Here is a 16080-nt window from a genome sequence, read left to right as displayed (position 1 = left end):
CTGATATTTCTCCATCACCTGAAGCCTTCCAAGCACATCCCCCACCCCTACCCCCACCCTCACCCTCCACACCACACCATGAGCAAGGGCTCAGAAGAAGTTTCTTAGTCACTAATGTGTATCTAGTTCCTCACTGCCTTGGGGTTTTCATTCTGGGTAGGGGTGGATGGGGTTACCTATTCCCAGGCTCTGTGAACCTTTGTGAATCACTGGGGGACTCTAAGCTCATCTCAGAAACCTCGGAAGCCTCCAGTGTGACTGGTACTACACAGTTTGATTCTGAATATGATTTTATGTGACTTATATTTTGAAACAGGGCCTCGTGCAATCCAGGCTAGCCTAAAGCTTCTATGTAACTTGATGATGACATCGGACTTCTGAACTTCCTGTCTCCAGGCATGCACCACTGTGCCTCCTTTAGACCGTCCATATCCCAGGGCTTCATGCACGTTAGGCCCGCCCCCTACCAACTAAGTCACATCCCAGTCCCTCTATAGAGAATCCCAAGCTCACTAGTTGCAAATGCAGGGACCCCGGTGAGAGAAACAGAGAACCCAAATAAAAGGAAAGAAGCTCATGGACTGCTGGCCTCTGTTGAACCCTCACCCGAGTGCCTATAGATGATGGTACACCCATGGCTCTGCCCAGCACTGGACACTGTATGTCCCTTAGAGAAACACAGCAGCAGGGAGAGACACTTCGGAAACTTCCAAAGGACAAGTCACAGCGTTCCAACTCCAATGTGGAGTCTGAGCTGACCTTGTGGGATGTAGTCAGCTCCCGGAAGACACTGGTGACATCTCGCCTTCTGCATCTCCCACGGTGAGCCCAAGTCAGGTAGGAGCCCTCAGCAGTGTGTGATTTGGACAGATCCAACTCTGCCCAGATGGGGGGGGGATGGGTGGGGACAGGATCCAAATTCCCCACAAGAGCTCTGCGGATTCTGGAGCCCAAATGGCTCTATTCTTAGTGTCTGGGGATCCGAAATTAAACCGAAGGAAAGTGCCAGCTCCCTCTGCGCTTTTGAGAGCATTCCTGAATATAAAGTCCTAACCACAGTCCCACAACCAGCAATGACACAGCACAGACGAGACAGTCGAGAAACAGCTGCTTATGCAACCTCAGGCCAGGTGTACTCAGAGGGTACTGGGACTGTATCCTCTTGCAGAGAGGGAGGATCCCCCAGGACATCCTCCCACTGGGACAGGCAGGCCCCTGCAGATGGAGAACATGTTGGAGACAAAGGACTATAGAGCTATGCTGTCTGCACTGTGTCTCTGTGCCCACAGCAATGCAGGAACCCAGACGTGCTGGGCAAGCCGGGCCCTGGAGACGGCTGCCTCTAAGACAGTGGGTGCTCTACAAGTGTGCCCTACAGAAGGGCTGGCATCACATCAAGACCACAACAGGATGTGCCCTCTGTGCCTGAGTGACTGAGCACCCAGGCTCCAGCCTGAGCTATTCTAGGGAACATTCTGGAATATCTCTCCCCATGGCCACTCCCAGTTCCCCCAATCTACCTCAATCTACCTGAGTCCCAGGTCCCTCTGTGACTCAAGGACTTGCAGGTCAGGGATCATGACATTGGGCTCCAGAAGAAGCTGTGGGTTTTCAGGATGGAGAGCTCCTGACTCTTTGGGACAAAACTCTCATTCTCTTCTCATGATGTTTCCCTTATACAGCTCCCTGTGCTACGAGCAGCAGCCACTCAAGGCCTTTGCACTCTGTCTCTGTGGCCTATAACTACCATAGGTAGCATTTTAGCCTTTGCCCTGATGTTTCCTTGGAGGGACCCTGGCTTTTATTCTCCAAGTAACCTTCTGATCCAAGATGGCAGCACTGGAGATCCAGCTATTACAACCACATTCTACAGTATCTGGAAGGAGAGAAGTGGGGGAAAGCAATGGAGACAGTCCCAGTCATCTTCCTGTTTTAAGGAGCTTCCAAAACCCTTTTTGATACTTTCCACTAAGGTCACAGGCTATGTCTACTGAGGAAACCCATCTTCACCTTAGACCTGGGATTCTGGTGGTGTCAGATCCTCCTCCTGTGCCTCTTCCCCTGACAGAGCCTCCTGGCCAGGGTTCCACTCACCATGAGGATGCGCCTGTAGCTGTCACGGTCGATGCCCCAGAGCTTGAGGTCCGTTTTGGCCTTCACAGTAGCCGCTCTGGGGGTGCCGTAGATGAGGGCCAGCTCCCCGAAGCTTCCCCCCTCACTGATGTTGGTCACCCACTCCCCGTTCACATATACCTTTGGAGAACAGGAGAGAAAGGTCAGTGGGACACATGGCTTGTAATAGCCGCTTCCTCTGTGGGGGAAAACCACAACCATCCCCGGTGGAAAGGACAGGTGCTTTGCAAGGTTCTTGGACCACGTCGTACATACTCCTGTCCTGGAGGTAACCTTAGGCGGATGTGACCAGCTCCTAGGAGCGTCAATCCCACCTCATCTCAGCCTACTCAGAGCCACAACTGGGCAGCACACAACACAGCACACAGCCATCCAAGAACTGGTCAGGACCAGAGGGCAAAGCACAGTGTGTCCCAGCTACCTCCTAGGCTGGTTACCCATCCAGTAAGCATCTCTCAGGCTCTCTGGACCTCAGTTTTTCCAACTGTACCCCTGTTAGTCACTCTCCAACTACACAGAGACAGATCCAGATAAATATTCTCTCTCTTGCCTTTTCCATATACAAAATGCCTCTCCTCTCTGGCCATTCAGTGATCCCTCTGCTTGAGTACCCCTCTTGCCCCACCCCTGTGGGCACACACTGACTGTCCCCCTTCTCCTCTGGGCCTGTGCCACCAAGGCAAGCGCCCAAGTCTTTTGGCTGTCGGCCTAGTTGAGCCCCCTGGCCAGGCACCACTACCAAGCTGCGCCGAGAAAGAGCCAAGACAAGATTCTCTTTCAGGCCGCGTGGACAACGCGCCCTGCACAGTGTGCACACTATGCATGGGCCTTGCGCGGCCCACACCCAGCCAGGGCACAGAATGGGCAGATTGTTCATTCTCAGCGCCATTATGCAGCTCGGTTACTATAAATTGACACAATGCATGCTTTATCCTATCCCGCAGCGTCTCAATGAGCATACAGAACCGTTCCCACTGCTACAACGGGTGCGTATCCAGAGAATGGATTGTGATGAATCATGGAAGCGATTCTTATTGAAATCAATGTCTCATTATCCGGTGATAACTGAGGCACAGAGATTTCTGTCTGAAAGAGAACGCCTCGCAGGTGATGGTCCTAACGCCATGATGAAGTGAGCGAGACATGGAAGGGGACTGGCTAGCCACCAAGACAGGAGGGGGATACGGAGGACAATAGTTCCCAAAGACAGAGCTCAGGGACCAGATGGGTGTGTGCACTCTTCCTACCTGGTCTGGTGGGTTCCCTAAACCCTAAAGGGATATGGGGTACAGGGAGGGGAAGAGAAGGGCACAGATTGCCCTTAAAAACCTGCAAAGAGACTAGGCATGGTGTCATGCACCTGTCACCCCAGGCTGAGTCAGGAGAATGACAGGTTCCAGGCTAGTCTGGGCTATAGAGTGATGTCCTGTCTCAAAAAACCTAGAGCCAAAAAGATCCATGAAGAATCTGGAAGCAATGCCTACCAAATGCTGTGGGGAATGTAGTGGTTTCGGACTTTAGATGTGAGTACACAGACCCCATAGCAAACCCCTAAGACCTCATTTCATTCCCGCAGCCCAGAGAGGGTAGAGCACAGCCTCCCCTCCTGACCTCCACCTTGCCTGCACTTGCGCAGAAACCTATGCACAGTTAACTTGCAGGTTGGAAACCCCACTAATCTGGACATGTAACTCAGTGAGTATGCCTATCCTTCCCCTCAGTGTCACCTTCAGTCTGTCACTCTGCCCCGGGGGCTCATCCAGCCTAGATGGGTTGTCATACCCAGTTGATGCTGCCAGCATCGTTGTTTTTGTGGTACTAGGAACTGAAGGTAAGGCCTTGCACCTCAGCCCCTCCCTGGAGGATTCTAGGCAGGGGCTCTACCACTGAGCCATACCCCCAGCCCCTCACTGGGGGATTCTAGGCAGGGGCTCTACCACTGAGCCACGCCCCAGCCCCTCACTGGGGGATTCTAGGCAGGGGCTCTACTACGGAGCCACGCCCCCAGCCTCTCACTGGGGGATTCTAGGCAGGGGCTCTACCACTGAGCCACACCCCCATCTTCTCTCTGAAGTATTCTAAACAAATGCCTACCACTGAACTGTATCCCCAACCTCTCCCCACTTTGAGACAGAGTTTCTTTCCCTCTGTAGTCTGTCTATGCTGTCTCCTAATTTGGTAAAATGTTCCCATTGCAGCCTCCAGAGACCTGGGATTCCAGGCATGCACTACCACCCAGGCATCTGGAACATTATTGAGTTGACTGTGACTTGTTTGTTTCATGACAAAGCTCTGAGGTAACATCTGTTGCATCACAGGCATACCTGTTGTCTCAGCAGAAGTGTGACTGAAAGCATAGCCCCAGAGGTCACTCTGTTCCCACCACACTTCTGGCCCCGTGTGTCATCTCGGGCGGAGTCATAAGTACAGATGCTTTTGGGGTTGGGAGAGGTGTGTAGGACACTTGAGTCCCTGCTGGTGAGCCGCCAATGGGCTAAGTGTCCTTACAGCATGGGGATCGAGAAAGTCCCCCAGTAGCTACCCCAAGTGTGTGTGGGGGGACTTAAAGCTCTCCCCCACCCAGAGCACTGAGCCTTTGGGGACACAATACCTCTGTGGCAGTAATACTTCCGCAACTTCACACACCACAGGAAGAGTGAGTATGGCTGCCCTGGGACATGACCAAGGGAAGAGGGACCCTGTGCAGTGACTACCCTCCCTGAGCCCAGAGCCTCAAGCCTAGGGGATCTCCCACAGTGTCAGAGGAAACCATTGTGTCCTCCAAGGCCACCCGGAGGACAAAGGGCCATCCTTCTGTGCACACTGGCCTCTGTCACAGCTCCCCCACCCAGCTGGTACGCAAAGGGGCTACTCTTGTTTGGTTCCATTTTTTTTGTTTTTTTCTTCCTTTAGGAGAAAAATGGTGGGAGGCCCCACTGAGTCATATTATGCCACACTAGGGACCAAGGGTCGTCCAGCTGAGCCCAGCATCTTCTACCCTGCCCTGCCTGCCTTCCTCCTTCCTGCCTGTCCCTGCTGAGCCTTGGTTCAGTGAGTGACTCAGGCACCTTCTCACCTCTAGGGACTCTGCAGTAGATGACAGATTCCCAACTGCAGAGGATCCTCCAAACAGCAGAGGCACAGGCCACAGGCAAATACAGAGACAGACTGGTATGACGATCCATGCCTATGATCTTAGCCCCTGAAAAACTGAGTCTGGTGGATCGGGCTAGCCTAGGCTACAGAACAGGATTGTACGAAAAAGAAAAACCAAGGCTGAGATGGCTCAGATGATAAAGTGTTGGCCTTGAGCAATAATATGTGAATTTGAACCCCAAAATCCCTGTGAAACCTCTGGGCATAGTGACCAGGGTCTGTAACCCTCATGCCAGGGCCCTGGAGTACAGATGGGCCAATCTTTGGGGCTCACTGGTTGACTATTCTACATGGATCAGTGAGTTCCAGGCAAGAAAGAGACTCTGTATTAACAAAGCAAGTGGACCGACAGGATGACTCAGTGGATAGGCACTTGCCACACAGGCCTGACGACTCAATGGGTTTGATCCCTGGATTCATGCAAAGGTGAAAGGACAGAATTGACTCTAAAAATCTGTCCTCTCATCTCCATATATGTGTGATATCAGAAGCACCCCCCCATCACTCACTCATACGCACGCACACACTCATTCGCTCGCACGCACGTAGCCCCATACGATAAATAGAAGTGAACTTATAAAACAAAGTGGATGGTACTTGAGGAATGATGCCTGAGGTTGACCCTTAGCTTCCACGTGCATGTGCACACATGTGGACACACTGGAATTGCACACATGTGTATGGACATAGACACTAGGAAAAAGAAGAAAAAAATTTTTAAAAAATCTGAATTTAGACTCCTATGGTGGCCTGGCCTCTGCATAGAGGACCGGAGGTAGCCAGAGGTGGTTAGGTGGCAGAAGGTCCCCAGTACGGTAAAATCCTGGCAGAGTCTCCAGAGATCATTGGATTTCTAGAGCACCAAGACTCTAGGACCAGTGAACATCACCCTCCTGACACAGATGAACCAAGGTTGCCAGGAGCCCAGAGGTGCCCTGGACAGGGCACCTAGGGCACAGCCGATTCTGCCACCCTTCTCAAGCACTTCAGTCAAGAGCTGGGCCTGGGACACACAAATGCCACCCTTGACCTATGCTCCCAGAGCACTCCTGGTTAGTCATCGGGCCAGTGAGGTTCCCTTTTGTCCATCCTGGGTGTGGCCCTCTCAGTCTTCCCTACCTCACATGCATTTCCAGATCCCCAGAAAGCAGGTCAGGTCAAGACTGTGCCCCAATATGAATCCCATAATTTCTCCAAAAAGAAAATGGAGTCCCAAGAGGTCTGCATGAGCCCAGCAATTCAAGAGATGCTGGAACCCTCAGCCTGTGTAACTCAGCCCCACTAGAACAGCACAGCATTTGGGGGTACCTCAGGGTCAAACACCTTCAATTGCAGGCATGTGCACTGTCAGGCTATATTCAATACCCTGTGACCTCAAGTGGGGCCACTGAGGACCTCGGAGACCATGTGCTGTGTGGGTAAAATATGCTGGGGAGGCTCCAAGACCTTCAGAAAAATGGCACTCACAGCTCTGCCTTCAACAAATGGCTGACTGGAACATACCAGCACTTTGGAAAGCACATCTCCAGGAGACATTCACACATCCCTGTTCACTGAAGGGTAGCTTGCAAGAGCCCAGAAGGACGAGCATGAGGAAAATGTGCCACATGCCCCCAGTGGAATATTACTCAGCCTTAGACAGGACATTCTGACACCTGCTGTAGCGTGAGTGGGTGGATCTGGAGGCCGTTTTACTCAGTGACCAGCAGCCATAGGACAGATGCTGTGTAAAGTCAACATGAGACACCCCAGAAGAGTCAGATTATTTTTAGATCAAGAATCTGTGAATTCGAGGCCCAGAGGTTTCACATGAAGGCCAAGGTCTGTAGCCCCCACTCTGGGACCTAGGGAGTATAGATGGGCAAATCTTTAGGGGTCATTGTTGGCTATCCCACATGAGTCAGTGGGTTCCAGGCTAGAAAGAGACTCTTTTAATTTCATGTGCATGGGTGTTTTTGCCCGCACGTGTGTCTGTGCAGGTGGAAGAAGGGGTCAGATCCCCTGGAACAGGATTTGTAAATTCAGCTGAATGCTAGGAATCAAACCCAGGTCCTCTGGAAGATATCCCGTGCTCTTTAACCACTGAGCCATCTCTCCACCCCAGGAGTCAGACTTGTAGGGATAGGAAGTAGGAAGAGGGGAGTCAGGGGCTGGGGTGGGGCTGTGGAGTGACTCGGCAGTGCAGACAGGAGGAGGGTTGGGAAGACGGGTCAGTGGGTAATGGCTCACTGTGGAAATGTGAGGACTCGAGTTCAGCTGGCCGAAGCCATGTTTTTAAAGGTCTGTCTGCCTGCCTGTCTGCCTGTCTGCCTGCCTGCCTGTCTGCCTGCCTGCCTGTCTGCCTGCCTGCCTGTCTGCCTGCCTGCCTGTCTGTCTGCCTGCCTGCCTATCTGCCTCTCTCTCTCTCTCTCTCTCTCTCTCTCTCTCTCTCTCTCTCTCTCTCTCTCCTCTCTCTCTCTCTCTCTCTCTCTCTCTCTCTCTCTCTCTCTCACACACACACACACACACACACACACACACACAAATAAAACAAAACAAAACAACAAAATAAAACAACGACAAAAAAAGACCCCAGGTGGACGGTGACTAATAAAGACACCGGAGGTTCAGCGCTGCCATCCAAGGGCATGTGTTCTCCTCCACCCCTCCCCCACACTCACAGAGGAAAAAGTTCTGGGGACCGGTGACGGTGACAGCTGCAACTGTTGATACCATAGTTAATCTCATGCTTCAAGCGCTTTAACAATTTAAACGGATGTGCTCACCTAGAAACTCTGGCAAACTGAACAGTCCCCAACCCAACAGCCAGACAAGATAGAGAAGCCCAGCTCCCGGGTGCACGCAGTGCTGCCAGGGAGGGAAACACCTCTGAGGCAGGATGAGCACCTCTGAGGCAGGACCAGCTTCTTCTGAAACAGGAGGAATCCAGCCGACCCCCCAGACCCCATTCCCAACCTTGTATGCCTGCAATTGGGTGTCCTGTTCAGCAGAAATGCTGTATCCCAGGAATAAAAATAAATTTGGAAAATACTTTCCTACTAGAAAACTGAATTCTAGTTCTTGGCAAACATATACCCACGGCCTAGCGTTTACAAAGTCTCTGTGGAAAGCTGGGATTTTTTTAACTAAGACGGAACTTTGGGCCTTTGGGCCTCCTCCTGCTGGTGAGTGAACTGTATTCCTCCTGGAAGGGTGCTCCGGAAAACCTAGTAGGCTGGCCTGTCTGGAGGGAGGGGTGCAGACCCTGCCTGGAAAGGTAAAGCTAGTAATAGTCCAAGCTTGCAGAGAGTAAGCGCAGGAATTATAATAATATAGGCCCGTAACTCAGCCGAGACTGACACGCTTCTCCCCAGCCCCAGCTGCTTTCTGCTTTAAATGGGCCTTCCTTCAGGGCCCCCCATGTGTTTACCCTGCATCTCCCACACCACAGTCCAGATTCTTCTGGGCCCATCCCTGTGGGTGCTCCCTGCCGCCCACCATTACCACTGGAAAGTCTGAGACGCGGATGGAGGGGTCAGGGACTTTTTCATCGTGCTGTAGGGAGGCGAGGCCGGACGCGCCCACTCGTGGGTCCAGTCTTTGCACCACCCGCAGCCTCTGCATCTTAAACTCGAGGCTTTAGCCAGGAAGCGGCATCCACCCACGATGCCCAGACATCCTGGTTTGGCCAGCCGGCATCCAGCAAGGGCCTCTAAGCCGCCTTTGAACCTGAACCTCCCAGCTGGGGAGGGAGGTGGGGTTAGATCTGTCGAGACAATATATTTGAGGAACCGTTTTTTTGTGTGTGTGTGTGAAGGTGAGCTCACTTTTTCCTTTACAAAATTGCCTCCACATGTCCCCAGGTTGGTGGGTGGCCAGCTAGTGCTCTGACCATCATTACAAGACGGTGAGGCCAACCAGAGGCTGGGGAAACCTCAAGCCAGGGCTCCCACCGTGGCCCCTTATTGTCTCATTGGAGCTTGGAAGGTATCTGTCGGGGAGGCTTGCTCTGAAAAGGTGTGGAGGTGTGTGGGATCCTGCCAGTCCTATCCGCCCCTCTCCACATTCGAGGGGGTCACGGATCTATATCTGGGGCCAGTATCATCAGTTAATATGACTTTCACTTTTGTAGGATTCTGGGGGCTGTGAGGTAAAGGCTGGCCTCTGGAAGCTGACGGAATAGCACAGGCTTAAACGGAGTGCACCGTGACATCCAGGGAAGTGACTCCCTGCTCCTTAGTCATAGCTGGGGTCTTCCACAGCAAGTGGTTCAGGGGCCTCCGGGGACAACCACAGACTTAGCAAGCCAGGGACACAAGATGGCCACATGCCCTCAGATACACTGGAGCTAACCTGAGGAGGGAGGTAGCTACTGCAATTGGGGTAGATGATGGGTGTGGGTATGGAGGGCTTCCTTGAGGATGAAAGGCTGCCTAGAACAGGCAGGAGGTGGGCCTGCCAGTATATAATAGGAAGGCTGCTCTGTGGGAGAATCCCTGTGCAGCCCTCTGGCCGCTATGTACTCCATGCTCACTCCTCTGGGACAAAGCCCACCACAGCTAAGGCAGCCCAGGGTGGAAAGGACCAGAGAGAGCCTCCTCGCACAGTCTGCACAAGGTTCTGATTCACCTACAGCCTTCCTGGACATTCAGGGACTCCATAACCTTGAGGACAGCCAGCACTTTTCTTATGTCCACTTATTTGGGGACGTCCGTCAAAGAATGGGTGACCCACAATCCCCCTGGGGTCTCCCCAACCTTGTTATGAGATGGAACTGAAAGATTCTAGGTGACTTTGGCGAGCACAAAGGAGGCCACATTTAGACTTGGATACCTGGCTCAGGAGAGTGTTTGCTTAGCATTCATGAAGCCTGGGGAGGGGTCCCCCACCCCCGGCACCACGTAAATCAGATATGGCCACACAGCTCTGTAATCCCAGCACTCAGGAGATGGAGGCAAGAGGATAAATTCAAGGATATCCTGAAGAGTGTGGGTTCAGGCTGGAAAAAAAGGGAGAAAATGGAGGAGGAGGAGGAGGAGGAGGAGGAGAAGGAGGGAAGGAGAGGGCAGCCTCATGTTCCAAAGAAAGGAGGGGCCTAGATCCGAAGCCACACAGGCTCCAAAGCCACACAGGCTCCCAGGGGGTGGGGGGTTGGAGGTGGGGTCTTCTGCTGTCACTAAGGTCAGCATTTATCAGTGCTCCACTGCAGACAGAGGAACAGGGCCTGGAGGGTATTGAAGAATGAATAAGAGTTTGGAAGGCAGAGCAAAAGCTAAGAGTAGAGAAGTCAGGGGGAAAGCCAAGGCCCTGAGGTGGGAGCCGCTGTTTACTAATTTCCTGTTAATTGTCATCCATCCCATGAAGTCACCACACCGACCCCGGGGCAGGTCCACTGGTGAATATTTCTAGGGTTACTATGGTAGCAGGCAATGCCCCCAGAGAGCAAGAGCTAACACTTGCTGTGGAAGGAGACAGAGCAGTGGGTGGTAGCCTTAGGGCCAGGAGTGGGCAATAACCTGGGGTCAGGGCTTGGGAGAGGAGCTATGGGTGCAAACTATGGGGGAGGGGGGTTGATAGAGTGCTTGCCTGGCATGCAGGAAATCCCAGATTCCACCCTCAGCATCATATAAAACAATGCTTGTCATCTCAGGTCGCAGGAGGATTGAAAGGTAAGGATCATCCTTGGCTACGTAAGTTTAGGCCAGCCTGAGCTACATGAGACCCTCGTTTATTTATTTGTTTGTTTATTTACTTATGTATTTATTTATTTAACTTTATTTTAGGATTTCTCTGTGTAGGCCTGACTGGAACTCACTCTGTAGACCAGACTGACCTTGAACTCAGAGATCTTGCCTGCCTTTGCCTCCCCATGGGGTTTATAGATGCAAACCCCATCTTTTTTTTTTTTTTTTCTTTTTTTCGGAGCTGGGGACCGAACCCAGGGCCTTGCGCTTGCTAGGCAAGTACTCTACCACTGAGCTAAATCCCCAACCCGCAAACCCCATCTTTAAAAACAAATATCAAACAACAAAAACCCAAAAGAACGATTAAACTGAAAATTAGAAATGAGTCCTAGCAATCTCAACCCATCAAAGCAACTTTGAACAGAGACAGGGTTCTTGGGACCCACTTAGACAAGTTGCTAGGGCTGGAGAGATGGCTCAGTGGTTAAGAGCACCGACTGCTCTTCCTGAGGTCCTGAGTTCAAATCCCAGCAACCACATGGTGGCTCACAACCATCTGTAATGAGATCTGATGCCCTCTTCTGGTGTGTCTGAATGCAGCTACAGTGTACTCATATACAATAAAATAAAATCTTAAAAAAATAAAATAAAATAAAAAATAGACAAGCTGCTAGGGGCCAAGGCCTCCTCCGCTCCCTACCAAACCTGGCCTGGGGTAGGCCAGGAACCAAGCTGCTTTCTGAGCTGGGTTTTTCATGGATGTTTGTTTTATTTGACCTAACACATGGTCACAGCAGAGCCTAACTAACATCAGAAGCACTTTTTAATCGTCTGCCTCACACTTCCTCTGAGTGAGTAGCCCAAGGGATCACTACCTCCCAACTCAGTTTCCTTGTTTGGGGAGATAGGATGCCCTCCCTCCCCTGAGACCCAGACCAGGGGTTGAGCTGTCAGATTCACCAGGTCAACTTCGCGTGTGTGCCCCACTCGGGACGCCGGGGTGACTCACTTCCTATGTGGTGGCTCCGGAAGCAGGTGGGCCAGTGTGGTTCCCAGAAATGCATTGTGGGACAAAGTTGGACTGCTGGGGAAATCAGAAAAGGATTTTCCCAGAAATAGCCGGCTGGACATAGGCTCAGGAGCAGAGGCCAGGCCCAAAATAGCTCGCCTAACCCCGGGGCACCAGGCAGGGTGTGGCCTGGACACCTCCGAGGTGAGGAGGGCACAGCAAGTCCCCCGGGGCAGGTGGGGCACAAACTATGGCTAATTAGAAGCTGAGGCTAAGCTGAGCCGCAGCCCAGCAACAACCCTGGGGCTAGCTTAGGAATTGACCCGCAATGCTAAGGGCCCTGAAATGTTCTGGGGCTACACTGTCCATGTCCTCTGTTCTGTCTGGGGACAGACCTTAAAGAAATGGATGACAGAAATAGCTCCCAAATAAGCAGGGCAGGGCATGTGGTACACCTGCCGACACCCACCCTGAAGAGCTGACACAGAGTATGACACTAAAGGGAGAAGCAGAGGAAGTGAGGGGACACCCATCAGGACGATACCAGCCCAGGCCCAGTGGCAGCCCAACAGCAGGTCAGACTCCCAGAGGCAAGAGGAGGCCCCAGACTGATTCAGAGAGAGACCACGAGTGTCATCCCACTGCTTGGGAGGATGATGTAAGAAAACTACCATGAGCTTGAAGGTAGCCTGGGCTACGAAGTGAGAGACAAAGCCATAGGGGATTTGGATAGGAAGCAAAACCCTCAGCTAGGGAAACATGTTTTGACAGTGAGAGCCAGACATAGGGACATTAGTGCCATTCAAGTCAGAGGACACTGGGGGCTTGGCCAGGGGTAGTCATGGAGCCGAAAGCACCAGGTGGGGTCTCTAGAGAGGATACTTCGAACATTATAGTGATTGACAGAGTGGGGGTGGGAAGGGGATGCTCTATAAACATGTGAGTCTTCTGTCCTGAAGGTCTCTTGCTGAAGCTTGGGTGCATGCTGGCACAAAAGCTGGCCGTCACCCCATGTCACATCAGTACCTCTAGGGTCTACAAACATGGAAGCTACTGCCCATGTGGCAATCACGAACACCCACTGTAAGTCTGCAGCGTTTGCAGGCGGGACCTAGCCGAAGAGAACACCGTAGGCTGCTTTCCACGCAGAACCCCTGAGAAAGCAACAAAGAACCCCACTGGGCCTGCACCTGCCTGACACAGCTCTCCTTCCAAACTGGGCTTTCATAGTCTTATGCTATCATTTAGACAAAATGTTCTTGAATAAAACAATTGAAATAAGACTGGGGGCTCCGTGTGGCTCAGCATTAAAGTTCCTGCCTAGAATCCCCAGTGAGGGGCTGGGGTGTGGCTCAGTGGTAGAGCCCCTGCCTAGAATCCCCCAGTGAGGGGCTGGGGGCATGGCTCAGTGGTAGAGCCCCTGCCTAGAATCCCCCAGTGAGGGGCTGGTGTTTACGTGAGGGAACACCCACCTAAGTGCTAAAAGCCCTGAGTTCCATCCCTAGTCCCATAAACAAACAAACAAAAAGACTTTAGGAATCTATTCAGAAAGAAATGTTGTCAGTTTGCATTCGTGAGACCTGGTGCTAAGCTGTGTAAAGTCTTCAAGCCAAGCATGCAGAGAGGACCTGTTGTTCAAAAACCATGATGGGGAGACACTCACGTCTACTTCTCCTTGGTCAATCACGTAGAAATTATCTCCTTCGTTCCCTACAACAAAACAAAGAGACCGCAGATGTAAAATGTGAAACGAAATGGGTTAGAGAGTCTTGGTTATCTGGCAAAGGACCCTTGTAACTATGTGTGCCGAGTATACCTGCCCTAGGTGCCAGTTCCGGGGCATGGAGCACCGCAGCCATTCTCATGCTGGAAGTGAATCCAGAGTCTCTGGCACACAAGGCAAAGGCTCTATCTACATAGGGGCCGTACGCTCAGCACCCTCTTCGCTCATTAAGTTCTTCCAGTTGGTCTTGAACTCAAAATCCACCTCCCCGCTGCTTCTTGGATGGCTGGGATAACAGATTAATGTTACCTCTTGTGCTGTGTTTCATTAGTTTCTTTTCTCTCCTCTCCTCCTCCTCTCCCTGCCTGCCTTCCCCTTCTCCCGTTTGTTCTGAGGCAGGGAGGGTCTCTCCCTATGTAGGCTAGGTGGCCATGGCTGGGTTGGGACTCACTGTGTAGGCTAGGCTGGCCTCAAACTCACGAAAGTTTCCCTAATATCTCTTTCTCTCTCTCCCTCTCTCCCTCTCTCCCTTTCTCCCTCTCTCCCTCTCACCCCCCCTCTCTCTCCCTCTTCCTCCTCTCTCTCTCCCTCCTCCTCCTCTCTCCCTCTCTCTCTCCCCTCCTCCCCTCTCTCCCTCTCTCCATCTCTCCCTCTCCCCTCTCTCTCTCTCTCTCTCTCTCTCTCTCTCTCTCTCCCCCCTCCTCCTCCTCTCCCCTCCTCCCCCCTCCCTCTCTCTCTCCCTCCTCCCCCTCTCTACCTCTCTCCCTCTCTCTCTCTCTCTCTCTCTCTCTCTCTCTCTCTCTCTCTCTCCCCTCTCCTCTCCCTCCCCCTCCCTCCTCTCCTCTCCCTCCTTCCCACCCCCTCTCGGTGAAGAGTCTCACACTCTAGCCCAGACCGGCCTTGAACTCAAGACAATCCACCTGTCTCAGCCTCTCGAGTACCCATCACCCCTGGCAGTTTCTTAGGTGGGTCAGGACCGATGACAAGCATCTGGATGGAGTTGGGAACATACCTTGCTGTATGACTGTTTCCCCATCGATGTGGGTGACAGGAAACATGGCATCGAATATGTCGCTAAAAGACAAACACAGAGAAGAGCTGTCTGTAGCAGACGCCAGTCCAAGTAAACCTGCTTCCCACAACATATACCCAGTCCCGTCCATTCGCAACCTCTTAGCCTCTCAGGATTCAGTCTGCAGGCCTTGGGGAAAAGAGCCCCTCCAAGTTAAAAGAGGAACTGAGGCCTTCGCCAGCCGTGCCGTGAAGAGCCACATGGGCACTCTGTACACAGACAACAGGCACATCCTGCTTGTTTGGCTTTCTTGTCTGTTTGTTTTGCTTTCTCGGGACAGTGGGTCACGTAGCCCAGCTGGCCTCAAACCGTGTAGCTGAGAATGACCTTAACTTCTGACCCTCCTGCCTCCACCTCTCCAGTGCTGAGATTATAGCCACTGCCCTGGCTTTATGGGGTGCAAGAGATTCAACCCAGGGCTTGCTGAATCCTAAGCTAGCACTCTATCAGTTGAGTCACATCCCCAGGCCCTGCCTGGCTTCTTACAAGAAAGGAATGACTTTAATGGGCACTGTTTTTACAATCCGGTTGGGAGAATAAGTCACAGTCGGTTATGAGCACTTCTCATGCCAATAAACACAATTTGTTTGGGACGTGGCCATCAAACCTGATTATGTGGATTTTTCTGGCTTCTCCCCTCCCTCTTTTTTCCCCTTCTGAAGGAAAATATTTACAGTCATAGGAGTGTTCATAGTTCTCTCCCCAGCAGGACGGGGGATGTAGCTTAATGGTAGAGCACTTGCCTAACATGTGAGAAGCCCTAGGTTTAATTCCCAAGTAGTCCAAAAATGTAAAGAAGTGAGACATCAGTCAGCACCCAGATTTGCAGGACAGAGGTGGGCTAGGATATGTGGACCCCCCAAAGCTCCCAAAGCTGGGGAACCCAAAGTGGTCTCTATGCCAACCCTCAGGCCTGGTGGCTTCATCTTCTAAATGTAGGTGTGAAATAGGCTGTTGGACAGAAGCCAAGGGGAGTGAGGAGGGCTGGCCTATTAGAGTCACCAGAAATAGTAGGGACATGCGACATGGCCACATTTGTCCCAGATGTGCCATCTCACCAGCACACTCATTAGAACACAGTCCGAAATGCCCATCCATTCTCCTGAAATGTAGCAGCCACCATCAGAGACCTACCTGTCTCTGGGGCTCCTGGCTCCCCAGGACAGGAGGCTGTGATGCTGGAGGTTAAGGTCCAAGTATAGAACCCCCAGTCAGGGGGTGTTCGTGCCTGGAAACATGGGGCGCTTGCCTGTCTGCCCTGAATGCTTAAAACGGGAGTGGACAGAGATTGACAAATCAGGCAAGCCTCCGAAGAACTCAAGGG

At 52.2% G+C, this 16080-nt stretch overlaps 1 protein-coding gene across 2 annotated transcripts in view; it reads right to left on the bottom strand.

Moving 5' to 3' along the window:
- Prkar1b (protein kinase cAMP-dependent type I regulatory subunit beta) overlaps window positions 1-16080 on the bottom strand; it is a 117711-nt gene that overhangs the window by 30918 nt on the left and 70713 nt on the right. For both annotated transcript variants that reach the window (XM_032886484.1, XM_032886483.1), the window contains exons 5-7: window positions 14697-14758; window positions 13625-13671; window positions 2095-2253 (exon numbers count right to left, since the gene is read on the bottom strand). In XM_032886484.1, the coding sequence (XP_032742375.1) occupies window positions 2095-2253; window positions 13625-13671; window positions 14697-14758 (268 nt within the window). The remainder of the gene's footprint in view (window positions 1-2094; window positions 2254-13624; window positions 13672-14696; window positions 14759-16080) is intronic.

This window comes from Rattus rattus, chromosome 16 (assembly GCF_011064425.1).
Source record: "Rattus rattus isolate New Zealand chromosome 16, Rrattus_CSIRO_v1, whole genome shotgun sequence".
Classification (NCBI taxonomy): domain Eukaryota; kingdom Metazoa; phylum Chordata; class Mammalia; order Rodentia; family Muridae; genus Rattus; species Rattus rattus.
The sequence above is the reverse complement of the archived record's forward strand: the minus strand, read 5'-3'. Positions and strand labels throughout refer to the sequence as shown.